This window comes from Rana temporaria, chromosome 6, assembly GCF_905171775.1.
Source record: "Rana temporaria chromosome 6, aRanTem1.1, whole genome shotgun sequence".
In the NCBI taxonomy this organism is placed as follows: domain Eukaryota; kingdom Metazoa; phylum Chordata; class Amphibia; order Anura; family Ranidae; genus Rana; species Rana temporaria.
This window is the reverse complement of record NC_053494.1, coordinates 23,495,377-23,522,437: the sequence shown is the minus strand read 5'-3', so window position 1 is coordinate 23,522,437 and position 27,061 is coordinate 23,495,377. Positions and strand designations below refer to the sequence as shown.

At 44.7% G+C, this 27,061-nt stretch overlaps 2 protein-coding genes across 5 annotated transcripts in view; one reads left to right on the top strand and one right to left on the bottom strand.

Moving 5' to 3' along the window:
• Nucleotides 1-6,340, top strand: part of CHTF18 (chromosome transmission fidelity factor 18) — a 90,787-nt gene extending 84,447 nt beyond the window's left edge. For all 4 annotated transcript variants that reach the window (XM_040356454.1, XM_040356452.1, XM_040356450.1 and 1 more), the window contains exon 22: nt 5,955-6,340. In XM_040356454.1, coding sequence (XP_040212388.1) covers nt 5,955-6,088 — 134 coding nt within the window. In that variant the 3' untranslated portion in view covers nt 6,089-6,340. The remainder of the gene's footprint in view (nt 1-5,954) is intronic.
• A 7,182-nt stretch (nt 6,341-13,522) lies between these two features.
• GNG13 (G protein subunit gamma 13) overlaps nt 13,523-27,061 on the bottom strand; it is a 42,940-nt gene continuing 29,401 nt past the window's right edge. The window contains exons 2-4 of the mRNA XM_040356449.1: nt 26,143-26,381; nt 17,737-17,873; nt 13,523-14,264 (exon numbers count right to left, since the gene is read on the bottom strand). Of these exons, the coding sequence (XP_040212383.1) occupies nt 14,159-14,264; nt 17,737-17,834 (204 nt within the window). The 5' untranslated portion in view covers nt 17,835-17,873; nt 26,143-26,381 and the 3' untranslated portion in view covers nt 13,523-14,158. The remainder of the gene's footprint in view (nt 14,265-17,736; nt 17,874-26,142; nt 26,382-27,061) is intronic.

Here is a 27,061-nt window from a genome sequence, read left to right as displayed (position 1 = left end):
ATTTTACTACTTACAGTTTTGGTGTCTTGCCCGGCGGCCTCGTCCGGTCCGGGGTTCGTCTGCGGCCTCAGTGTCCTCCCGCGCTGTCTTCATGTCGAATCCCCGCTCAGTTTGAAGCCTCCACCGACGTATACCGAGCGCAGTACACTCGGGTACATTCGGCCAGGCTCGGCTTCTCACGCATAAACGTCACAGAGAGTGACTACGAGCGAAGCCAAGCCTGACAGAATGTACCCGAGTGTATTGCGGCGGTGGCTTCAAACTCGGCGCGGGAAGCGGGATTCAACATATATCGCGCACCCACGATTTTGCTCTGATTTTCAGGGCAAAAAAGTGCGCGATGTACGCCGATAAATACGGTATATTTTCCCACGGCAGCCAGTCAGACTGAAACTCGCAATCTTCCAAGGAAGGTTTACCTGTTTATTGATACATGAATACAACCTACAGTATGAAGGTAGATCTAAACCCAATACCAGAATCACATATAAAATGAAACATGTTGCTGTAATAAGAAATGTCTGGTGATCCTGCCATAAGGGTTCTAAGTGCCGGTAAAGTCCAAATCCCAAGGGGAACTATTTTTTCAGCTTTATACTTGTGACGTTGGCACTATGACTCAATCACTGATCTTCGCTACACTTTTATTCAAGACTCACAAATTTTTGTATTTAAAAATTATGTGGAAAATTTGGGTGAATCTTGGGTCAAAAAACTGCAATGTTATCAATCTAGAACGCCGCCCCCCCCCCCCCCCGCAGTTCTCTGCCACTAGATGTCCTCAGTCTTCCACATCGATTGAATGCCGGTGTTATTCAGCACTCTTCCTCTGAGCCCAGGTTGTCATGGATCTGCTCCCTGGTGAAGCATCATTCTGCAGCTTGGGCTGCACTGAACAGTGCTGTCACATTTTCACATTTCAGCAGTTAAAGGGGTTGTAAAGGTACAATTTTTTTTTTCCTAAATAGCTTCCTTTACCTTAGTGCAGTCCTCCTTCACTTACCTCATCCTTCCATTTTGCTTTTAAATGTCCTTATTTCTTCTGAGAAATCCTCACTTCCTGTTCTTCTGTCTGTAACTCCACACAGTAATGCAAGGCTTTCTCCCTGGTGTGGAGTGTCGTGCTCACCCCCTCCCTTGGACAACAGGAGAGTCAGGACGCTCTCTACATTGCAGAGAAAGGAGCTGCGAATTAGTGGGTGTCCTGACTCTCCTGTAGTCCAAGGGAGGGGACGAGCACGACACTCCACACCAGGGAGAAAGCCTCGCATTACTGTGTGGAGTTACAGACAGAAGAACAGGAAGTGAGGATTTCTCAGAAGAAATAAGGAAATTTAAAAGCAAAATGGAAGGATGAGGTAAGTGAAGAAGGACTGCACTAAGGTAAAGGAAGCTATTTAGGGGGGGGGGGGGAATGTACCTTTACAACCCCTGTAAAGCGGAGTTCCACCCTAAAAATGAACTGTCTATTAAAAGCTTGCCTTTAAAGCGGAGGTTCACCGGTAATATGCTATTTTTGCCCGTAGATTGATGCTCATTTTGTCTAGGGGAATCGGCTAGTTGTTTTAAAATCGAAGCTGTACTTACCGTTTTAGAGAGCGATCTTCTCCGCCACTTCCGGGTATGGGCTGCGGGACTGGGCGTTCCTATTTTGATTGACAGGCTTCGGAAAGGCTTCCGACGGTCGCATCCATCGCGTCACGATTTTCCGAAAGTAGCCGAACGTCGGTGCGCAGGCGCAGTATAGAGCCGCACCGACGTTCGGCTTCTTTCGGCTACTCGTGACGCGATGGATGCGACCGTCGGAAGACTGTCAATCAAAATAGGAACGCCCAGTCCCGCAGCCCATACCCGGAAGTGGCGGAGAAGATCGCTCTCTACAACGGTAAGTAATGCTCGGATTTTAAAACAACTAGCCGATTCCCCTAGACAAAATGAGCATCAATCTAAGGGTATCTAAGGGTAAAAAAACATTTATGGGAGAACTCCCGCTTTAATGTAAAATGAAAAAATAAAAAAATAAAAATGTTTTACTCACTTCTATTTGGCTGTTACTAGGCAAATTTCGTAATCTGCCTAGTTCCTGGTCCTAGGTGGTTCAACTTCCGGTCCTAAGACCCCATTGCCTCCTGGGAAATGACGACACTCATTTCCCAGGAGTCTCTGGGCATTACTGTGCCTAAAAATCTCCCAGCATGCACCTCTCCCTGAAAACCAGGAAGAAAAAGGAAGTGGGCTTCACATGCCCACACATATGATGGATACGGCCACAACATGAGCTGGAGGATAGAAGGCAAGTGTTTGCAATGATTTCTGGAACGATTGGGGAGCTATTAATATGTTTTAGGGATTATTTATTGTGATTAATTTTAGCTTGCAAAAAATATATATATTCTGCCCGGAACCGCGCTTTAAAGTCTGAAAATGCTGCTCTGCTTTAGCCCATGATGGTTCCAGGTCCGTCCCTTATTAGGGAATGAAGCCCGGGGGCCTCAATGCCAGAACTTGCTGCTTTTAATAAAAAGTGATGTGCAGCTCCCAGCTTTGTTCTTGTATGTCCATTTTAGGATGTGATCTTCATTGTTCAAGCTTAAAACATTATAGCAGTTCTACTTTTAGTAGTACAGTAATGTCACTTTTTTTTGTCCTTTTTGCTTCACATGAAATATTAAATTTTTTATCCTAGCTAGACTGCCTAAATTAGAATTAAAGCAGGAACAGCCACCCACCCTCCCCGAGGCCTCGGTATGATTTCCTATATTTGGATTGCATTGTGTGCGCATACTTTATTTTAGTAGACGGCGAAGGCAGATAAAGGCCCGTGTATAGATTTCTAAGGGAAGGATGACGACATGCATACATTGCTGCTGAAATGGGCCATAGTCTTCATCTGCACACACTTCACTTCACTTCTCTGAAATATAAATGAGCTCTCCTCACAGTGGCCCCCATCTCTTGCCTCGTTATTATATTTATATATGTTTAATCTGCCAGTCGGATGAGCTGCTTCTTCGTGTGTAGATATGGGCCGCTGTATTCGAAGCTCTTCCTCCCTGATCTGCACTCACTGTAATCTGTGCTTCACTTTGCACTGCCCTGACCAGCTGCTGGTTGAAAGCTGGCTAAGTGCCTGAAAGGGAATATAGATTCCGGACAATTTTATTTTAATGTGTTTTCTTTAAGTCTAATTTTTATTTTTTTAATAAACATGTCATACTTGCCTGCACTGTGCAGTTCTGAGGTCCCACGGCGGCTCCTCCCTGCATTAGCTAACCCCTCTGGGAAGCTCTCTTCCGAGGGGGTTACCTTGCGCTCCCGTTTTATACACTTGGCGTACATAGCCGTCGAGTGTATGACTTGGCCCCGCCCCCCACCTTGGCTGCGTTATTGGATTTGATTGACAGCAGCGGGAGCCAATGACTGTGCTGCTATCAATCTATCCAATCAACACCGAGACTCCGTGGAGAAGAGGACGCTGGGGACACACACAGCAGGTGAGCGTGCTCGGGTAAATAAAAGGGGGGGGGCTTGGGGGTCCGTGTTTGCCAGGTGTTTTTTCACCTTAAAGTGGAGCTCCACCCTAAAGCGGAACTCCCGCTGATCGGTACCCTCCCCCCCCCTCCGGTGTCATATTTGGCACCTTTCAGGGGGAGGGGGGTGCAGATACCTGTCTAAAGACAGGTATTTGCACCCACTTTCGGCCACACAGTCTCGGGCAGACTGCGGGCATGACATCCCCCCCCCCCCATTGTGTTCTGGGAACACTCGGCTCCCAGTACACAGCGGGAGCCAATCAGCAGGCGTAGCGCGACTCGCGCATGCGCCGTAGGGAACTGGGCAGTCGCTGGGCGGCGCTGGACTCCAGGACAGGTAAGTGTCCTAATATTAAAAAATAATAAAAAAATAAATTGTTTTACTTCCTGCTTTAAAACATCTTCAATAACAAAATGTAAAAAAATCTCTTCTTCATCAATTAAGGCCAATATGTATTCAGCTACCTATTTTTTGGTAAAAAAAAATATATATTTTTTTTTTATGGAATTTTTTATTTATTTTACTGATGGCCAATGCCATCAGACAGGAGGACAAATTGGACACCTAACTGACATTTTTGGGACCAGTGATACTAATATAGTGATCAGTGCTAAAAAAATATGCACTGTTACTGTACTAATGACACTGGCTGGGAAGGGGTGAACATCAGGGGCGATTTAAAGGGGTTGTAAAGACAATTTTTATTTTTTTATTAAAATGACAAACTTGTTATGCTTCTACTGTGCAGCTCGTTTTGGCCCCGATCCTCGTCTTCTGGGGTCCCTCGGCGGCTGTCTCTGGTCCTCCCTGCAAGAACTCCACACATTCATGTGAGCAAGCTCGCATGGTGTGGAGTCCTTGTGGGCGCGCTCCCGTGATACTGCGAGCGGCTATAGCCACTCACTGTATCAATCGGCCCCGCCTCCCAGCACGTCGCGTCATTGGATGTGATTAACCGCAGCGCCAGCCAATGGCTGCGCTGCTTTCAATCCATCCATCCGCTCTAGCCAATCAATGGCCAGGCTGAGCGGCGAAGAGGATGTTGGGGCCGAGCGCGGGACATTCAAGGGGCCTGGTAAGTATAAGGGGGGGGGGGGGGGGCGGGCGGTATTGTCTGAAGTTTTTTCACCTTAATGCATAGGATGCGTTGAGGTGAATAAACTTTTACCTTTTACAACCCCTTTAAGTGTGCTCCTAGCTGATTCCGACTGTGTTGGGGTTGCTCTAACTTAATGGTTCTCAACCTTCTAGTGCAGTGACCCCTTGATAAAACTTCCCAAGTTGTGGGGACCCCTAACAGTAAAATTATTTTCATAGCGTGAGTTGAAAGCGCCCAAGGCAAGACAAGTAATTTGCGCCTCTAACCCACAGACATTTAGCTCTTCCTGATTGCCCTCCACTCGTACAGTATTAAAACCCCTTATAGTACATTTTAGGATGTACCTCTCTTTCTTCTCCTTTCTTTCCCTTTCATCTCTCTCTATTTTAATTCCTTGTTTTTTTTCCCCCCATCCCTCCCTCTAGCTGCCTTTCTTGCGCTCTCTCTTTTTTTCCTTTCTCTCCCTTTTTCTTTGTTCCTCCCCCTCTTATCTCCCTTCCTGGGAGAACAGTGCGGGCTTCAGGAACGGTCAATGATTTGGTGACCCCTGGCAAATCATCATTTGACCCCCAGGTTGAGAACCACTGCTCTAACTGGATGAAGACAGAGATCCATCTTCTTCCCTGTCAGAACTGCAATCTGCCTTGTTTACATAGGCAGATCGCTGTTCTGCCTCTCTGGGGAACGATCGAGGGTGGCCAGCGGACATTTCTGATTGGCATCCCCTGGTGTCCAATCAGCGTGTGATCACACCTCCAGTGGTGCGTGCCACCCAGTGTCTATTGCAAGAAATGACATACAGGTACATGACTTTGTGCAATAGAGCCGACCTGCCGCAGTAAATAGGGGGTTGGCAAGGGGTTAAAGTGGATGTGAACAGCATCGGATGACGCGCAGAGATAAAACAAATCTCCCTACAAAAGTTTTACAACAGAAGCAAAAGAGAAATGGGAAAACCTATGTAAAGGCGAGGCTACAGCCCCGCCTCCTGGCTAGAAATGGGAATACAATAGATTCATAGGAAAGATTTTCTATTTATTTAAGCTGCTGTGCAGGCCTTTATAAGATGTGTGCTATCCAGTTTCTTGGTCCCGTGGAAAAGCACAATACAACAGCCTGACAAATGTACCCATCCCCCTCCACGTTTTTTCTCAAATACCCTGATAAACACAAACTTCTCAGATCCACCTGAAGGGCACATATTGCGTCTGCCGTTTGTGTTTTGAAGGTTTCAGATTTTTTTTTTTGTTGCTATGGCATTGATCTGGTAAAGTACGTCCTACCACCTTGTAACATTCACGTTGTCTATTTATTTCCCCAGTGGGTCCAAACCAAGAGGAACCCATAGAGAAGAAGATCGGAAGGGCCATAGGGAACAGCGATGTTTGGTTTCGATTTAATGAAGGCTTTTCAAATGCAGTGCGGAGGAATGTGTGCATTAAAGACTTGTTGTAAATTTTTTTTTTTTACATTTTTTGTAAATAAGAAAAGTGTAATTTATAAGACTTTTTCCCAGAATGATCGACTTGGAGCATTTATCGATTTGTATCCATGTATAGTGAAGATGAGCTTTTCAGTCTGTTGGACTGTACTACTTATCCAAAGGTGAGAGCTTTTATCTCCTCCCTACATTACGCAGAGATTTTCCTGTTTATAAGCAGATCTGTTGTTCTAGTTTTGTATGAAGATAATAAATATTTTCTATGAGCTCTTTTCATATTCCTTCCTTATTCCTTCCAGTGCAGGTTTGGAAATTAAACTTTAGTTACTGCGAGAGGCACATACAGTGTTAATTTCAGAATTTTTTAAGAAATGCCAGGATGGATACAGCGCTGTTGGACAAAACGGAAGGGCTCAACCAGCAGCTGGCCTTCCAACTGGTGGTAATTTTTCTTTAAACGTTTTTTTTGGATCGTATGTGGAATCTTCACCTTTTTGTTTTTCCGTTTGCATGACCTGTACTAAAGGCACCCTTTAGTACAGGTCCAACCACAATTCCAACCACAATTAGCATTTTTTAAATGCATGTCCTTTCATCCTGCGTTTTTATCATCTAAATCCGGTCACGTACTATTTTACAATCCGCCGCCACTCCGCATAGTTATTCAAAAAAGATAGTTTATAAAACTATGTCCACACCGTTGTCATTTTACTTCCTGGAAGTCTTGGATGGGGAGTGATAATAGGGTAGCGCACTGCATCCTGGGAAATGATGACACACATTTCCCAGGAGCATTAGAGGGAGATGATGTCCGGATCCTAGGTTATTTTCAAAGGCAGATTTCGTGGGACTTGCATAGCAACAGGCATTTCCAGATGAGTAAAAAATTTTTTTTCTTTTTTTGGTCTAATAAGCACAATAATGAAAAAAAAATTGGGGATGGAAACTCCACTTTAAGCCACACGATCGGACTTCCTTCTGACTTTTCCGTGGATTTTGGTCCGAAGGGCGTTGGCCGTGAACTTATTCTGCATACACACGGCAGAACTTTTTCTGCCAACATTCACCAAACCACATGGTTTTTCAGCTCTTTACCGCCACCCTTTGGGCAACTTCTGCTATTGTCTGATCTTTAGCATTGGTTCTGAGAATGCGTGTTTGTACTTTGGATTGATGGATGATCCTCCATCGGACATTTGTTGTCGGAAAGTTTGAGAGCATTCACAGCGAACATTCGTCTGTTGAAAAACCGTCAACAATTATCCGATGGAGCGTACAGACGGTCGGATTGTCCGATAAAACGCGTTCGTCGGACCGTTGTCAAAGTCCGATCGTGTTTATGGGCCTTACAATAGAAACCTAACTATAGCTTAAGAAGGGGACATGTTGGGTGTCTCCCAGCTTTGTTGAGTCCTTTCTAAAAGGATCTACCATAGGAATGCTACCTTTCTGACCCATGGACCCGTAGTATTTATGAAAACTGTCTTTCGTTTTTTTTTGTTTATTGATTAGAAAGGTTTACTAAACCGAGACGATAGAAATCCACAATTTCTCACAATCAAGTCCAGATTGATTTTTACAAAGCTTCCCCCCCCCCAGAAGGATAAACAGAGCGGGTTCCTATGTGGTTAATCCAACTTGGCTATCAAAGCGAAACGCAGGAAACCAAACAATCAAAACTTCACTTGATGATCATAGTATATAGCCAGTGCCGATCCTGACCTCCCTGGATTAAAGTTGAGGAGTGGGGGGGGGGGGCTGCCGACAGTGACATGTCGCATTAACGATGAAATTTGAGAAGTGGGGGGGGGGGGGGGTGTTCCGCTGTCGTAAATGACATCTTACATTAAAGTGAGAAGCGGGGGGGTGCTGCCTTCTTTTTCTTACCTCTTCTTCTCCCATGCAGCCAGCGAGTTGAGAAGGGGGTGGGGGCCAAAAATTATTTCTCACTCACCAGGCGGGGCCTCTAGTAATTTGGGGGGCCCTCCGCAGCTTTGCGGGGCCCTAAGCGGCTTACATAGTGAGCCTATAGGGCGGATCGGCCCTGTATATAGCACAGGAGTAATAAGTAGCGCAGACAATTTAGATTATCAGGTAGACCTTTTAAGGTGGATACCAGAAAGAGAAAGAAGAGCATACTGAATATTTACACGCTGAGATCGCCAGAACTGTCTAAAGAAAATTGCAGGCCGTCTGTTTCCTTCATATGATGATCCTTTTTGTCAAAAGAATTTGTCTAATCGTGTAGTTCATGGATGCCCAACCTTTTGAAGAGCGAGGGCCACTTAAGCGACTTGGTAACCAGCCGTGGGCCACAATATGCGGATGGATGGCAGGTCCATGTGCACTCTGCATAGGCAGAGAGGACAGGGACACGGCCCACTCTACCCTATGGGCCCTCCGATCCACCCAGATGGAAGGGGATTAATCCCCTTCTGTTTTTTTTTTTTTTAGCAGTTCGCGTTAAAGGTGAATGGAGGGTCCGACTGATTGCGTGAAAAGGGCTTAAGGCTGCTTTCAATGCTCTGCAGTTTACCCACACCGCGGGTGCAGTGCACCTGTGGCTTTCCTGCAGGTTAGTTTCACTTTGCCATAGACTTCTATTATACCCTGCAGGTGTGGTGCATTTTCAAAAAGTGCACCAAACCTGCCGGTAATAACAGAAGTCTATGGCTCAGTGCAGGTAATCTGCTGTAGCAGTGCCCCTGTGGATCAGTTTGAAAGCAGTCCAGTAATTATTGCAGAACAGATATGCCCATATATACACTGTGATCTTAGTAATAACCTTACCTTTAATAACCGTCTTCTATTCAGGTATTGCTGGGTGGAGTGCATTTGGTATCACTGCGCCTGTGATAGGAGCTGGCACTATACAGGAAGCATCGGCTTATGCGTCTCTCTGCTCCGCAGCCACTTGCTTCCCCTACCGCCGTCTTCATTCAGAACACTTGATGCTCTGGGATGGTGGGTCCGCCAACCCAGAGACGGATGTCGCGGGCCACATCAGAGGGCACCCCTGGTGTAGTTAAACCTTTGGGACTTGGCCTTGCAAGTGTTTTTCAGATGATCACCCAGTCTCTGTAATACTAGAACATCCCATACACAGACAAGCCACGATATATGTGTCATGAGTGAGCGCTTGTTGGCGGGAAATGTGTCAACAGTTGCTCTTACTATGTATTTGGACTTTGCCAAGATTCTTAAAAAAAAAAAAAATCCAATCTGCCCGTTAATTGCCCAAGCCAGTTTATGTGCTGAGCTTTGTACAGTGGATATAACAAGTCTAGAAAAAAGCAGTTCTTATGAGATTTGGAGGTTTCACTCCTGTGCTGCTTGCTGAAGAGGAAACTATCTGAGGATATGCAAAGCCAGGATCTCCCTGCTTCAGCTTAATCCATTTTTTGGACCTCATCTCTCCTGCTTCTTGGTCATCACCACACCAGTCATCTGACATGAGGAAGCAAAGCCTTGCCTCTACCAAGGTGTGGTCAACTTCACGCAGAAACAAAGTGCAGACCAAGTCATGATAGGGAAAAGATGAGCTGCAGGGAGTCCACATGTACTACTGATAATTAGTCTTTTCCCTATCCTTGACTTGTTTCAGTTACTCCTTAAAGCAATTTTGTTAGAAAATAACAAACCTGTTATACTTACCGGCTCTGTGTAATGGTTTTGCACATAGCAGCCCGCATCCACTTCTTCGGTCCATCGGTGCTCATTGCCCCTCCCTCCTGCCCCCACGACAATTCACTTGCTATGGGGGGCACCCGAGCTGCTGCTCTGTGTCCAATCAGACATGGAGCTTCAGCTTGTCTCTCTCTCTTAATTGGCTCAGACTTTGACAGCAGCGGGTACCATTGGCTCTCGTGCAACTTCCCTGGATCAAGATGGGGCTGCTTAAAAGTTAAAAACATCCTGCCTTTACTACCACTTTAACCACTTGCCGTCGCCGCACCGTCATAATACGTCCACAAGGTGGCTCTCCTAGGCGAGATCACGTATTATGACGTCCTGCCTTTTAGCCGCCACTAGGGGCGGAGGCGCGCGCGCGCCCCCTGCTCGCCCCCGACTCCCGTGCGTGTGCCCGGCGGGCGCGATCGCCGCCGGGCACACGCGATCGCTCGGTACAGAGCGGGGAACGGGAGCTGTGTGTGTAAACACACAGCTCTCGTTCCTGTCAGCGGGGGAAACGCTTTTCTTCGGTTCATACAATGTATGAACTGAGGATCAGTGTTTCCCCTAGTGAGGCCACCCCCCCCCCCCACAGTAAGAACACACCCAGGCATACTTAACCCCTTCCCCGCCCCCTAGTGTTAACCCCTTCACTGCCAGTGGCATTTTTATAGTAATCTAATGCATTTTTATAGCACTGATCGCTATAAAAATGCCAATGGTCCCAAAAATGTGTCAAAAATGTCCGAAGTGTCCGCCATAATGTCGCAATACCGAAAAAAAAAAAATCGCTGATCGCCGCCATTACTAGTAAAAAAAAATTAATAAAAATGCCATAAAAATACCCCCTATTTTGTAAACGCTATAACTTTTGCGCAAACCAATCAATAAACGCTTATTGCGATTTTTTTTTTACGAAAAATATGTAGAAGAATACGTATCGGCCTAAACTGAGGAAAAAAAATGTTTTTTTATATATTTTTGGGGGATATTTATTACAGCAAAAAGTAAAAAATATTCATTTTTTTCAAAATTGTCGTTCTATTTTTGTTTATAGCGCAAAAAATAAAAAACGCAGAGGTGATCAAATAGTACCAAAAGAAAGCTCTATTTGTGGGAAAAAAAGGACGCCAATTTTGTTTGGGAGCCACGTCGCACGACCGCGCAATTGTCTGTTAAAGCGACGCAGTCCCGAATCGCAAAAAGTACTCTGGTCTTTGGGCAGCAATATGGTCCGGGGGGTAAGTGGTTAAAGAGAACCTCCACTTATGGCGAGAATAAAAAAAAACACATTCTCCTCTGGGTGATCTACAGCAGTGGTTCTCAACCTCAGTCCTCAAGTACCCCAACAGGCCACGTTTCCCTTTGCACAGCTGCTTTTAAATCAATATCAATGACATTGTATTAATGAGAGCCATTTTATTAAGGGAAGTTCCCAAAACATGGCCTGTTGGGGGTACTTGAGATCTACTGTATGTACATTGCAAGGATTCTAACAAACGTTGCAGATTCCTACCTTTTCGGTATTTTGAAGGAATAGCTGTGTGTTTTGTCTGTGTCTGTATAGGAGTTATTTTATAAATTATCAATCAGTGGCTGCACTTGCAGGGATCTGAGGGAAGTTTCAGGGTCTGCGTCCCTTTAGACATGATTTTCCATTGGGAGTAACTCACCAAAAATGAAGTTTTGTTGCAAGGGATGCCAAAAATCTGCCTTGTATCTTAGTTCAGACTTCTGGAAAATTCAGTAAGCCAATCGCACAAGCAGGAAATATTATTTTGAGGATGCATTCTGTACAGAACTCCAAGTTGCCATATTGCATTTTTCAGAAAATTACAGCGGTTGCACATTGAAAAGGAAAGGTTCTTTTTAATAACATTACAATATGACTTGGTTGCACGCTATATTATATATATATTTTTTTTTATTATTTACAATTCCAATAACTTACAAAAGTAAGTTACCCTTTAAAGCAAAACCTCAGTTTGCAGACACTGTGGAGCACGTACACGCGGTAAGTTTAACTCCGGAGACACAGGTGCTATTGCCTGCAACCTGTCAAAGTTTACAGCAGTCTGAAATACATTGCAGCTGGGTGCTGTACTGAGTGGTACTCACGTTTTAGGGCCCTTTTGTGTTCAGGAAATACCTGGGTTCTGTGCATAGGGCCCTAAATGCAAGTACCTCTTGGTGCACCATATTTCAGTCTCTCATAGACTTTGACAGGCTCCAGGTGCACAAAAATGCTGGGATTGGACCCACAGTGGGTAAATGCCCAGTGTGCATGCATGTCCTACCCATGCTATTAGCAGCGTTTCAACCTCTAATAAAAATATAAAGCGTAAGTGCATTACTTTTTAAGAATGTTCTACAGAAAGCTAACCTAATATGCCAATATGTGTTGTTCAGCTTAGTTTCTAAGGTCATACATTGTCCAATTTTACTTTAGATTTACTAAAACCATTTCATATGAGGTCACTTTCTATTTTTATGCAATTGGGCAGGCCCTAAAGCCTCGTACACATGGTTAGATTTTGGGGATTGTCTTTTGACAGACTGTCTGAAATTCCTTCCGTTAGTATGCTTCTTTTAAGAATTGTCCAATTTTCTGAAAACAAATGTTGGATAACAAGCTAGTAAATTTTTCTCAAAGAACAGCTCCACGTCAGATTTTCGTATGGTCAGAAACAAACAAATCCGTCGTGCAAAAGTACAAACATGCATGCGTGATGTGACGGGAGTTACTTGGGCACATGGTGACTGAGAAAATATATCTTGGATTACTTCAAATTGGACAGTAATATTTAGCCACTATATCTCCCAGGATATATGTAAAGACTATTCTTGGTTTGTTTGATTCTGAACTCAACGTGTTAATTGAAAGAGCTGATCACATTGGCCTCTGTACAATGTAGGAGACGGGCTGACTCCTACTGGAGCCCCTGCTAGTGTGAGTATATGTCCTGTGTTTAAACTTATGATAATGTATCATCTACTGTGTGAAGCTTGTGAGAACAAGTCTGACCTGTAGTGAAATCCTGATTTATAACCATGACCAGCCTGCTTAAAGGGATTAGTTAATTGGCTCATGTATATTAGGTTTCTGGTCACAGGTGTATTTTCAGAGTAATATGAGCAGGAGGTATACACCTCCCTTTTCTACTGTATTTAAGACTTGTATCCTGGTTCTAATAATGTCAGATTCCTGCTTGACCCTCAACACAGAGCCTCGTCTCGTACTTGGGGGAGAATTATATGGATGGGTTTCTTGTTCGGGTGATTGGAGTGTTCGGGAATGGAATGTCCTAAACTACTTTAACCCCTTTCATACTCGGGGTGTCGTTGCACTCGGAATCAATGCTCAAACACAAAATTGGCGGAAGGGGCCAAAGGGTGGTACTCGAGCTGAAATTCCTCGTACTACATTTTTGTTTGTGGCATGACAATTTGCATAAAGTTGGTATGCAAGGCAAGATCCTGACACACACACCCGTTTGACGAAAATCAGACGCACGGTTGTCCAACAATCGTAACGTGTGTACGAGGCTTTACACTACATAGTTGAAGGCAAATCAAAAGAAAATTGAGTAAGAAAAATTGTATAATGTATGGCCAGCTATAGTGGCCTGTTCCCTTCTTTCATCACTCTTCCCATGTAGCTTGATACTGAGTGCCATTGTGCTGTACTTGGTGGCCTAGGTATTTGTGATCTATAGTACACACACTCTCAACATATCGTAACCAAACACAGGAGGATTGGATAGACACAGACAGGAGAGGAAAAATGCACCAAGAGTTTATTCTTAGATATGAATCCGATTCATTTTTACAATTTCTCTGCATTTAGCTCTTTGGAGAAATAAAAGATATAAAGAGGGGCTTGCAAGTCCCGTGAGTATATAATTACAATGACGTTAACCTGAAAAGCATAGTATGTTCAATATAGTGCATAACCTGGAAGGTACAGTCGGGGGGCGCTGTAGAGACATCTGCACCAGGGCATTGAAGCATCCTAGGATTGCTACGGCCCCAGACTGTATATTATTGCTGTCATACCACTGTGACAAGCAGCTGTGTCCTACCCTTCTAATCTAACCCCGTTTTACTGTTAATTTACTCCTTAATCTACAACACGTTCTTTGCCACGCTTCCTATAAACCTAAAATGATAAATAATAAAATTAGACCTCTTTGTTACAGCAGAACCACCCCACAGTCTAAGCTATGGTGGGGTGACTGGTTACTGGGGTGGCAGCATCCCTCCCCCTTCCTGCATATGTCATTTCTGCTGGAGCAATGCCGTGTGATCAAATAGGTCTCTTCAGCTGCCTACCTGGACTCTATCAGAATCTAGTTACATTCAGAGTAGATGAAAGTTGGGTGGGGGAGGGGGCAGAGGCGGTCGTTGGCGTCTCACAGGATGCTGCACTTTCCTCTTTCTACCCAGGGGTTATTCTTCATCAGCTCCGGGTTCAGAAATGGGTCGTTGGGTATTCCTTCTTCAATCCACTTTAATAATCTGGGAATGAAAACATATATCTGGTCATTACATTGAAAGTTATACCCTCAATGTGTAATCTAGAAACTTTTAGGATCAATGGGGGGAGGGGGGTGTCAACTGTAGCAGAAACATGCAACTACTAGAGATTATCACAGATCTATCTCAGGGGTGCTCAAACTTTTGAAGAGCGAGGGCCACTTAAAGTGTTACTAAACCCAGGAGCCTGCAGTCACTATATATGGTCTCCCAAAATACACAGAACATGGAAATGCAATTCTTTTAGTAAATATAAACAGCTAAATAACTTTTCTAATCAGCAGTATATTAGTGGTCGACCGATATATCAGCCGATATTTCACCTTTTTTAAAGCGGGGGTTCACCTGTACATAACACTTTTTCCCCTTAGTTGGATACTCGTTTTGTCTAGGGGAATCGGCTAGATGTTTTAAAATATGAGCAGTACTTACCGTTTACGAGATGCATCTTCTCCGCCGCTTCTGGGTATGGGCTGCGGGACTGGGCGTTCCTATTTTGATTGACAGTCTTCCGAGAGGCTTCCGACGGTCGCATCCATCGCGTCACGATTTTCCGAAAGAAGCCGAACGTCGGTGCGCAGTATAGAGCCGCACCGACGTTCGGCTACTAGTGACGCGATGGATGCGACCGTCGGAAGCCTCTCGGAAGACTGTCAATCAAGAAGACCCATACCCGGAAGCGACGGAGAGGATGCATCTCGAAAACGGTAAGTACGGATCATATTTTAAAACAACTAGCCGATTCCCCTAGTCAAAACGAGCATCCATCTAAGGGGAAAAATTGTTTTATGGATGAACTCCCGCTTTAAGATATCTCCATTGGCTGATTATTGTGGAAATTAGGCTGATTGTGAGTGCGGGGATCGGAGGCAGGGGCGGGCTGGGTGGAAATGTCACTTCTATTCTAAACCTTCTATTCATTTTTGTTTTCCCTTCTGTGGAGAAAGTTAGCCGCGGCGGCGGCCGCCGATTGGCTGTTACCGGCCACGCTGCATTCTGGGAGTTGTAGTCTGAAGGCGGAGGTGGGCGCGTAGCACATCAAGGGCCGAATGGAGCCGTCTGTGGCCAGGGGAGAGGATGTAACGAAGCCGGGAGTGCTCCACTGGTGGGCACTGATGAGGTGGCAGTGAAGGACATTGTTGGGCTGAACTGGTGGGCACTGATGAGGTGGGACTGATGGACACTGATAGGATTCACTGGTTGGCACTGATGGGGTGCACTGGTGGACACTGACGGGATGCACCCCACCTCTCCACCCTAAACAATAACAACCTCTACCACCCTAGTTTTTCTGAGAAGGGAAAAAAAAAGAATCAGCCTCATATATATATTGCAATATTGATCCAACGTAGATTTATTTGAACAAACTGGTACTCATGCCTGCCAACCAAGACGAGGACAACAGAGAGGTGATACGTTTTACACGGCAATGGTGCTTCTTCAAAAAGATTGCAGTGTGAAACGCGTCACCTCTCTGTTGTCCTTGTCTTGGTTGGCAGTCATGAGTACCAGTTTGTTCAAATCTACGTTGGATCAACATTGCCGGTGTGCAACCGTTTCTTCTTTTCCTATTACCTTTGGTGGCGAGCCGTGGTTTGCACCCAGCATATCCGTATCTATTTCATTGGGATCACCTGGAGCAGCTCTTCCTCCTTGGATTGTCTCTACCATGTGATCAGCTGTCGGCCAATGACAGCTGATCATGGAAGTAAACCAGAAGCCAGTTATCAGTTCTTTTTCTCTTCACGCTGTCAGTGTGAGGCCCCGTACACACGACCGTGTTTCTCGGCAGAATTCAGCCAGAAACTCGATCGGAGCTGGATTCTGCCGAGAAACTCGGTCGTCTGTACACTTTTCACCGAGGAAGCCGATGAGGAACTCGTCGGGCCAAATAGAGAACATGTTCTCCATTTCCTCGTTGTTCAATGAGGAAAGTTGGCCCGCCGAGATCCTCGGCGGCTTCAACACAGAACTCGACAAGGAACTCGATGTGTTTGGCACGTCGAGTTCCTCGGACGTGTGTACGGGGCCTGAGGGGAAAGTAAGAAATGTGGTAACCAGCTTCTGTTAAAGGGACATCTGTCCCACATAGTGCTGTCAATCAGTGCCTCATCATCTGTGTCACCTATCAGTGTAGCCTCATCGGCACACATCAGTGAAGGAGAAAAATTGCAGGTTTACAAAATGTTATAATAAACTATGAAAAATGCTTTGTTGTCTCGCATGGCTGAGGCACGTTCATGTAGGTGAGGGTCGGATATTTCAACGATGGGCAGTGCTGGGGTGGAATTTCTATCGATGGCCAAAGAAATCTGCAAAATAAATCTTTATCTGCTATTCATTTTGAATGCTTGCAGGGCGTGTTTAGTCAATTGAAGGGCGGCTTTTTCTATATTAGATAAAGATTTCTTTAGCAGATTTGTTTGGCCATTGATAATTGTAACGGTCACCACCGTTTACGACCTTCCATCAACCTACGACAGCTTCAGACACTCCAACCATCCAGCAGACCCGAACCATTCCATAAGAATTCCCTCAATAACGAGACTTGCTCTGTTACTGGTTTCAAAATGCAAGACAACTTTAATGGCCAGCTCTCAGCTTTTAAACAGTCACAGCATGTTACAGTACTCAAAGGAACAAAACCACACCCCACCCATACATCACACGATGAGCTTCAATCACATTCTTTTAGATAATTACATAGAGAAGTTCATTATCTCCCAGACGTTACGTCTCCGACAATAAGTCATTCACCTGCCCAATCCACATTGCACAGACGTCTGACCTTTAGAGTCACAACACATCTATCATCAATAGCACACAATGAAAGGTCTTCCAGAAGCCTGGCTCAATTAACAACTCACTAGCCAGGGCTAATCATTGAAAAGAGTCGGGTCACAATATTCTTTACAGACATTAAAGAATATATGGTAGATTACTGTCCATGTTAAAACAATCCAATATATGTCTCTTTATTTCCTGGCTCAATCTGTGCCCAAAAGTGACTCCTGTTACAATAATAATTCCGCCCCCAGCACTGCCCATCATTGATATATACACCCCCTTCCTGTAAATATCCGCCCCTCACCTACATGAATGTGCCTCCGCCACACGCGACAACAGCTGATCGTAAACTCGGCTGTTCTGAGGGTTCTTTCTGCACATGCGCTGTTCCCGGCCAGGGCTTTTTTTTTTTTTTCGATAGGGGGCAATTTTCGGCAGGACATCAGCTTGTGCAGCGCTTGTTTCCTCCTTGGCTGCCTGCTTTTTCCACTTCAGGCTCTACTCACTGTGATGCTCTGAGATGGTGGGTCAACAACCCACGATCTGTGAAAGCCTACCCACCATCCCAGAGCATGAGGCCGCGGGCCATGGTTTGAGCACCACTCTAACTAGCTGAAGTTAGAAAGGCGACCAGGATGGATCATTTGGTCTCGCTGCCAATACTCACTCAGGTATAGACTTGGAAGACATCTCTCGTTTGAAAGACAGCTGATACTTTAGACTCTCCACCTCCTTCTTCATCTGCGGTGCGTCCATCTCATCCATGGTGACCAATAGAAAGGGGCAAAGCCAGCAGGGAATACACTAGAAGAGAAGAACTCATGCTATTATAAAAAAAAACAGACAACAATTGAACACACTTGTCCTCTGACATCATCAAGTTAAAAAAAAAAATACAGATTTAGAAATGCTATGACAATAGATACGTTTTAAATTAATTTTGTTAATTACTTTTCCATTTCAGTTTGCAGCCACTGACAAAACAAATTACGATTTCGGCAATGCTAGGACTTCTTTGCATACCTCAAACACCCCCAAAAATTTCATTCACTGCTCACCTGATTGGCTGGTTTTACAAGCGGTTAGCGGTTCTGGAGTTACAAGAATGAAACTGAACATATGAAGCATCAAGACGCCCCCCACTAAAAACGTCTATTTCTTTCAGTCTGAGGAGGTTACTACAAGTGTGTGTGTGTGTGTGTGTGTGTGTGTGTGTGTGTGTGTGTGTGTGTGTGTGTGTTAGTATCCACATAATAGAAGCAGATAAGAATTTGAAAAGTTTCCTAATTTCCTTGGCCACTGCAAGATGCAAGATGAGCTTTTCCTCTTCATATCATACATTTTAGCATGTTTGGCTATGCAAGTTAACAAACAGGTTGAGTGTATCGGGCCTAATTGTAGATGCAAAGACAAGTATTGCAAAACAACGTTTGCAAGGAAATAGCTTTTCTTGTAAGAATTCTTATTGCAATACTTGTTACCTAACGCCTCACATCTTACTTTCAGAGGGATTACACTGATAGTGAGTGTACTGCTGGAACACAGCACTGTATACTGCATGTAGCTGAGGCTCCATACAGTTGGTATAGCAGACCCAGCAAGTGAACCTATTAATGCAGTAAATAGTTCATTTTGGGCCAGCTTGGCCTGTCCGCGTCACGAGTAGCCGAAAGAAGCCGAACATCGGTGCGGCTCTATACGGCGCCTGCGCACCGACGTTCGGCTACTTTCGGAAAATCGTGACGCGCTGTATGCGACCGTCGGAAGCCTGTCAATCAAATAGGAACGCCCAGTCCCGCAGCCCATACCCGGAAGCGGCGGAGAAGATTTATCTCTAAAACGGTAAGTACTGCTTCGATTTAAAAAAAAACTACCTGATTCCCCTTCACAAAATGAGCCTCAATCTAATGTTAAAAATTGAGTTTTTGGGTGAACCTCCACTTTAAGCTTGCAAATGTGAACCACGATAGTCAGGCAGCTGACATTTACAAAATTAGTATTTTCCTTCCTTCCTTCCCTTCTGGAGGACCCCCTAAATAATAACACTAATATATGTATGATAATTCTTAGACAAGTGCAGACCCCCCCACAGCACTAAGTGAAATTAGAACACTTCCCAGTGGACTCAACTGACACTTCAAACATCTGTAGCAGCTTAACATTACAAGATAGGTGGTGTATTTTAGTTACAAAGTGGATTGTGTCACTATCCTGACTTAAAACAACCCTGTTGCCGTATTACCAAGTCAGGTTTTTTTTTTAATTATTATTGGTTTATGTACCCCTAGTTAGACACTTCTTGCCTATTGGATAGGAGTCAGAAATAACAGGAAGCAAGAAAAAATCTTGAATGGGGACACAGACTGCAATAAAAACACAACTTCTATAAGAGGGGAGAAAAGCATAGAACCTCCAGTCAGGATTTTATTATGACTGTGTCCCCATTAGGAGATTTCCCTTCACTTCCTATCCAGGTATCAGAACAGGAAAAGAAAGGGAAATTTCCACAGTGGAGATACACAGCATTTAAAACTTCTTATATTCAAAGCTTAAAAAAAAAAAAAAAGCCCATCTCCAGCCCAGGTTGGGCTGGAGAGAGACTTTAAGGGCTGGATTCACAGACAGCGGCGCATATTTCTGCCGGCAGAGAGGCAAGCACAGTATTCACAAAGCACTTGCTCCCAACATTGCGTCAGCGTAACGTAAAATCGTAGGCGTAAGCCGGCCTAATTCAAAGTAGGTGGAAGTGGGCGTGATCCATTTAAATGAAGAGTGACCCCATGCAAATGATGGGCCGAACGAACGGCGCATGCGCCGTCCCGTGGACGTATCCCAGTGCGCATGCTCAAAATCACATTGAATATACTCCCTAAGATACGACGGCTCAATGCCTACGACGTGAACGTAACCTACGCCCAGCCCTATTCACGTAAACAACGTAAAATACGACGGCTGTTCTCTGGTCCATACCTTTTGCATGAGTTGCGCCTCATAGATGGGGAATAACTATACTCCGGACGTAAGCCTTACGCAAACCGCGTATATTATGCGCCGGGCGTAACTACGTTCGTGAATCGCAATATCTCCCTCATTTGCAATGAGGCGGCCAGCGTAAATATGCGCCCAAGATACGCCGGCGTAGGAAAGTTCTGTCGGTCGGAAGAAGCCTATTTTCAGGCGTATCTAGTTCTATGGGCACGGCGCATAGATACGACGGCGCACATTTACACTTACGCGGCGTATCTCGAGATACGTCGGCGTAAGTGCTACGTGAATCCGGGCCTAAAGGTACATTTATAATATTGCATTGCGGCAACACTTCTTACATGAATTGGGGATTTCTGAATGGCACCCCAACACACCTTGCTGATGGACATGCATTGCAGTACAGCAACGCACTGTGTGGTGTAGTGCCAGAAATGGGGTGTATGCACCCGTTTTAGTGCTTAGGTGGCCCATTCATGTTAAAGCGGGGGTTCACCCTAAAATATCTATATACCGTTATATCCAGCATACTGCTGACATCAACAGTATGCTGTATTTTTTTTTTTCGGGCTGTACTTGCGTTTTTTCGTTGTTTTCACCCGGCTTCTGGGTTCTCGCTCCCCCGGGGAGTAGGCGTTCCTAAGACGACGCATAGATGATTGACGTGCGGGTAAAGCACATCATCGCCTTCCGAAAATATCCGAGGGGGACTCGGCACTTTACGTCGCCTGCGCAGTCAGCTCTACATGGCAGGCACCGTATAGCGCCGTAAAGAGCCGAGTCCCCGTCGGATATTTTCGGAAGGCGATGACGCGCTTTACCTGCATGTCAATCGTCTCCTGGGAGGATGAACACTCACTCCCAGGAGACATTGCGCAGAGCTCCCCGTCGGGGAAAAGGAGCGACACGCCCACTCCCCGCAAGGAAGAAGACCCGGAAATGCGGCTGAAGACAGGTAAGTGTACACATTGAAAAAAAAATGACAATGCTACAAGCCTTTATTAAGGCTGCAGATAGGTTAGCAAAAAAGTTAATTTTGAGGGTGAACCTCCGCTTTAAAATTGCCTTAAAGTGGAGTTCCACAAATAAATATAACATTACATCAGTAGTTTTAAAAAAATGTCAGTCCTTTACGAAAAAATTTTTTTTTTTTTTTTAGATGCCTTCAAAGTGTTGTTGCTAGGCAGAATAGTTAATCTTCCCACTTCCTGCACCTAGGTGCTTAATGCTTCCTAACCTACACCGCACAGACTCCTGGGAATGTAGTCGGTGTAACTTTCCAGGAGTCTGTGCACTCCCCAGTCTCAAAGAATCATGTGACTTGGACAGCACAGGTGCTGAAACCTGATCTGACACTGCTTGTGCAGCACTGAGCATGTGCGAGATTTGCAAGGCTGAAATCCAGGAAGTCATACAGTCTGGCTTCATGATGCCCACACTTAAGATGGCCCCAGTCAATTTCTATTTTATAAAGTGTCTAAATGCTGTAACAACCTAACAAAACGGACCTTAGTTTACAGACTAACTTTACTAGAATACATTAAGCTTGTGTATTACAGGGGTATTTATATTTAAAAAGTGAAATTGTGGCCGGAACTCCGCTTTAATGTCCATTGTTGCACAGCGACAGTGTGAACGAGCCATAAATGTTTCCTTGGAAATAAAAAAAAAAAGCTAAACAGTCTTACATGTGTAGGAGGCACCAGACACCCCTATCTAATGGTTCCTGGTTGACAAACTCAACGAGAGAGGTTTGAAAACCTTGTACAATTGCTATCCTATTTATTTTACATTTTTATACTGAGCACCAGGAGTAGTGTCTGGCTATTCTTCCACACTCCACAGGCATAAACATGTATGCACAGTAAATAACCAGCATTATTATTATTATTTGGAAAGTTGGCTGAGAGACCAACCTCTGGGAGTTTGGCCTGTGCCTACGCACCCATTTACCTATGCAGATCTATGGCCAGCTTTACAGCAGACCTCGTCACAAAGGTATAAATACTTTAATGTCCTAACATTTTGATGGGTTCTGCTTGGGGGACGGTGTTTAATAATCACCAAAAAAAGGGTTTGACAAATTTGCTTGGAATCTAGGAGCCAGCTAAAAAAGTTAGGAGCCAGAAAACGCGCCCTGTCCCGCCAAGCTCGCGCGCAGAAGCGAACGCATACGTGAGTAGCGCCCGCATATGTAAACGGTATTCAAACCACACATGTGAGGTATCGCCGCGATCGTTAGAGCGAGAGCAATAATTCTAGCCCTAGACCAGTGATGGCGAACCTTGGCACTCCAGATGATTTGGAACTACATTTCCCATGATGCTCATGCACTCTGCAGTGTAGTGGAGCATCATGGGAAATGTAGTTCCAAAACATCTGGGGTGCCAAGGTTCGCCATCACTGCCCTAGACCTTCTCTGTAACTCAAAACATGCAACCTGTAGAATTTTTTAAAGGTCGCCTATGGAGATTTTAAAGGGTAAAAGTTTGTCGGCATTCCACGAGCGGACGCAATTTTGAAGCGTGACATGTTGGGTATCAATTTACTCGGCGTAACATTATCTTTCACAATATAAAAAAAAAAAATGGGATAACTTTACTGTTGTCTTATTTTTTAATTAAAAAAAGTGCATTTTTTCCCCAAAAAAGTGCGCTTGTAAGACCGCTGCGCAAATACGGTGTGAAGTATTGCAACGATCGCCATTTTATTCTCTAGGGTGTTAGAATAAAAAAATATATATAATGTTTTGGGGGTTCTAATTAGAGGGAAGGAGATGGCAGTGAAAAAACAAATTAGAGCTGCTGTTTTACTTATAATGCCAATGGCCACCACCAGATGGTGCCAAGTCACAGAAGGAAGCTTGGGCCTTCACAAGACAGCAAAGCCGCGGCCTCAATTACCGACCGTCGTGGGCCAGCCGTGTTCGCGTGGTGGGGGCGCACGTAGACACAGGATCCTGTGCCTCCGTGCCCTCCCACGCCGCACGATCGTGGCAGGCCCGCGACAGCCAGTAACTGAGGCCGCGGCCTTGGGCGCAAAACCGCTGCCTCAGTTACCGGCGGGCGCCAGGTCACAATTTGTTGCAATTGCGACCGGGTGCCCGGATTTTGTCGAGCCCTGACCAGATACACCAAACTATCTGAAATACATATATTGCTATTGTGGTTAAGGATCTGGGTGTACTGTTGCATCTCCTCTAAGATTGTAAGCTCTAACGAGAAGGGCCCTTTGATTCCTCCTTTATTGTAACTGTACTGTCTTCCCTGATGTTGTAAAGCGCTGTTGGCACTATATAAATCCTGTATAATAATAATAATTAATAGTAGGATTAAACTCCAGAACTGATTTGGATTCTTGCATGAATATTTATCTTTTTATATTTGAAGCTCTTTGCTTCTGATGTAAAAAAATAAAATGGAGGACTATATTGGAGATGTATTATGCCTCTTGGCCTACTATCTTCACATTCCTCGTCTGTCCCCTTCTGGAGTTGAGAATTTCCACTCCAGCAAACTGTATTGGAAATTTTTTATTTGACACTACTAGGTTTTCCTATACGGATATTGTTCACCTTTTCTCCTGAGGAAGGTGTTTGAAGCATGAAAAACGAGTTGAACGAACACGGATGTTGAATTGAAATAAGATTTGTGACCTTCACTTTGCAAACACTGGCTATGGTGATTATATACAATTTTAATATGTGTATAAGAAAACTTTATCATTTTATGAATCTACTTTGTGGTAACACGTTCTATATGTCCAGAAAAAAAAAATCAATTGCTACAATAATTTTTCTGTTTTACATGTATTTGAGGATGTGATGATACTCAGAACTTAAAGCGGGGGTTCACCCTAAAGACGATTTTCTAACATTACATCCAGCTCACTCTCTACATTCACAGTATGCCGTTTTTTTTTTTTTTGCTGTACATACCTCGTACAGCTATTTTCTTCCCCGGCTTCCGGGTCGGGACTCCCGTGGGAATGGGCGTTCCTATCCAGCAGGTGATTGACGCGATGACAAAAACGACCTCCCCCCGTTGCATAAGGAGCGTCACGAGTTGCCGAAAGAAGCCGAACGGCGAGTCGGAGCTATACGGCGCCTGCGCACCGACGTTCAGCTTCTTTCGGCAACTCGTGACGCTCCTTATGCGATGGGGGAGGTGGTTTTTGTCATCACGTCAAACACCTGCTGGATAGGAACGCCCACTCCCATGGGAGTCCCGACCCAGAAGCCGGGGAAGAAAATAGCTGTACGAGGTATGTACAGCAAAAAACAAACGGCATACTGTGAATGTAGAGAGTGAGCTGGATGTAATGTTAGAAAATCGTTTTTAGGGTGAACCCCCGCTTTAATCCCATTGAGAACTTGTGGTCAATCCTCAAGAGGCAGGTAAACAACAAAAACCACAAATTCTGACAAACTCCAAGCATTGATTACGCAAGAATGGGCGGCCATCAGTCAGGATGTGGCCCTGAAGTTGACGGACAGCATGCCAGGGAGAGTTGCAGGTCTTGATAAAGAAGGGTCAACAACTGCAAATATTACCTCATTGCATAAACTTCATGTAATTGTCAATCAAAGCCTTTGACACTTATGAAATGCTTGTAATTATACTTCGGTATACCATAGTAACATCTGACAAACACTGAAGCAGCAGACTTTGTAAAAAAATCATGTTTGTGTCATTTTCAAAACTTTTTGCCACGGCTTGTACTTGGGGGTTCTTGTATTTCCTGAGAAAATTTCCTCTTTTTTTTTTTTTCATTTTTAACTACTTGCCGACCTGCCACAGTCATTTTACGGCGGCAGGTTGGCTCCCCTGCGCGAGAGCCCGTAGCTATACGTCGGCTCTCGTTCAGGCCACTAGGCGACCCCCGCTCCCCCCAACTCCCGTGCGTGTGCTCGGCGGGCACGATCGGCGCCGGGCACACGCGACCGCTTACAGAGCGAGGACCGGGAGCTGTGTGTGTAAACACACAGCTCCCGGTCCTGTCAGGGGGGGAAATGCTGATCTTCTGTTCATACAATGTCTGAACAGAAGATCGGTCATTTCCCCTAGTGAGGCCACCCCCCTATAGTTAGAACACACCCAGGGAACCTACTTAACCCCTTCCCCGCCCCCTAGTGTTAACCCCTTCCCTGCCAGTGGCATTTTTATAGTAATCCAATGCATTTTTATAGCACTGATCGCTATAAAAATGCCAATGGTCCCAAAAATGTGTCAAAAGTGTCCGAAGTGTCCGCCATAATGTCGCAGTACTGAAAAAAAAAAATCTCTGATCGCCGCCATTACTAGTAAAAAAAAAAAATATTAATAAAAATGCCATAAAAATACCCCCTATTTTGTAAACGCTCTAACTTTTGCGCAAACCAATCAATAAACGCTTATTGCAATTTTTTTAACTAAAAATATGTAGAATACGTATCGGCCTAAACTGAGGAAAAAATATTTTTTTTATATATATTTTTGGGGGATATTTATTTTAGCAAAAAGTAAAAAATATTAATTTTTTTCAAAATTGTCGCTCTATTTTTGTTTATAGCGCAAAAACTTAAAACCGCAGAGGTGATCAAATACCACCAAAACAAAGCTCTATTTGTGGGGAAAAAAGGACGCCAATTTTGTTTGGGAGCCACATCGCACGTCCGCTCAATTGTCAGTTAAAGCGACGCAGTGCCGAATCGCAAAAAGTGCTCTGGTCTTTGACCAGCAATGTGGTCCGGGGGTTAAGTGGTTAATAAGGTTTTCTTCAAACATTTCTCTTGTTCCCCTATAAACACATTTTTCATAATATGCACCAGTCATGAAATTCGGGAGTTGTTCCGTCGGAATTATAGTATATCTATGAACAATTCCTGGAATCTGACTGGTTGACCCGGAAAATACTTCCACTTTTCAAAAATGTCCATAATGCCACGTTTGCTCTTGTATAGTCGAGGTCCTAATTTCTAGAAAATATACTAAAATGGTCCGAAATCCATGTCATTAAATGGAAGATCCTTCTGTAATTTTGTAATGCAGATGTGAACCCCGTATTAGATAAATAGTAATAATCTTCCTAGCAAGTCGCGCTCTCTTACCTGGGCTCAGGCAGACTCCAGACACACCAAGTTCTTCTCGTCGTCTCTCTGCTCTGTGTCTTCAGATCCCGCTTTGCATGAGCTCTCAGCACAAGTCAAATGATGCACAGGAGGATTTGAATGAGATTTGAATGTTCCACTGGGCTGGGGAGGCAGGCTGGCAGATCTTTATAGTGGCACTTGGAGACGGCCCTAATTGGCATGTAGGGCAGGTGTGTCAGGGTGGGCCATGTGAGGGCCTGGGGGTGGGAGAGAGAAAGTAGGGCAACGTGAGGGAATATTTCAAACCATTAAACAATTTCCTAGACAGAAATCCTTGACAATTGGACACTGGTGCTTGAATGTCTTCCGGCTCTGCTGATGGCTTAAACTAACACAGAGTTACTTGTAAGGGATCAAACGTATTCTCTCCTGGATCAGCTCCATAGGTCAGGGGTCCTCAAACTTTTTAAACAGGGGGCCGGTTCACTGTCCCTCAGACCGTTAGAGTGCCGAACAATAAAAATTCATTTCAAGCCAATCATTTCACATCCCCCCTCACAATTGCAAGCCACTCACGATCATTGCAACCCTCCCCCTTCATCATTATAAGCCCCCCCTCACAATCATTAATTGCAAACCGATCATGATCATTGCAAGCTCCCCCACCTCACCATCCTCACCCCCTCATTGCAACCCCCCCCTCACAATCATTAATTGCAAGCCGATCAAGAACATTGCAATCATCATCATCCCTCATCATCATCATCCCTCACCACCACCAGTTCCCCATCATCATCATCCCTCATCATCATCATCATCCCTCACCACCACCAGCCCCCTCATCATCATCATCCCTCACCACCACCAGTTCCCCATCATCATCCCTCACCACCACCAGCTCCCCATCATCATCATCCCTCATCATGATCATCCCTCA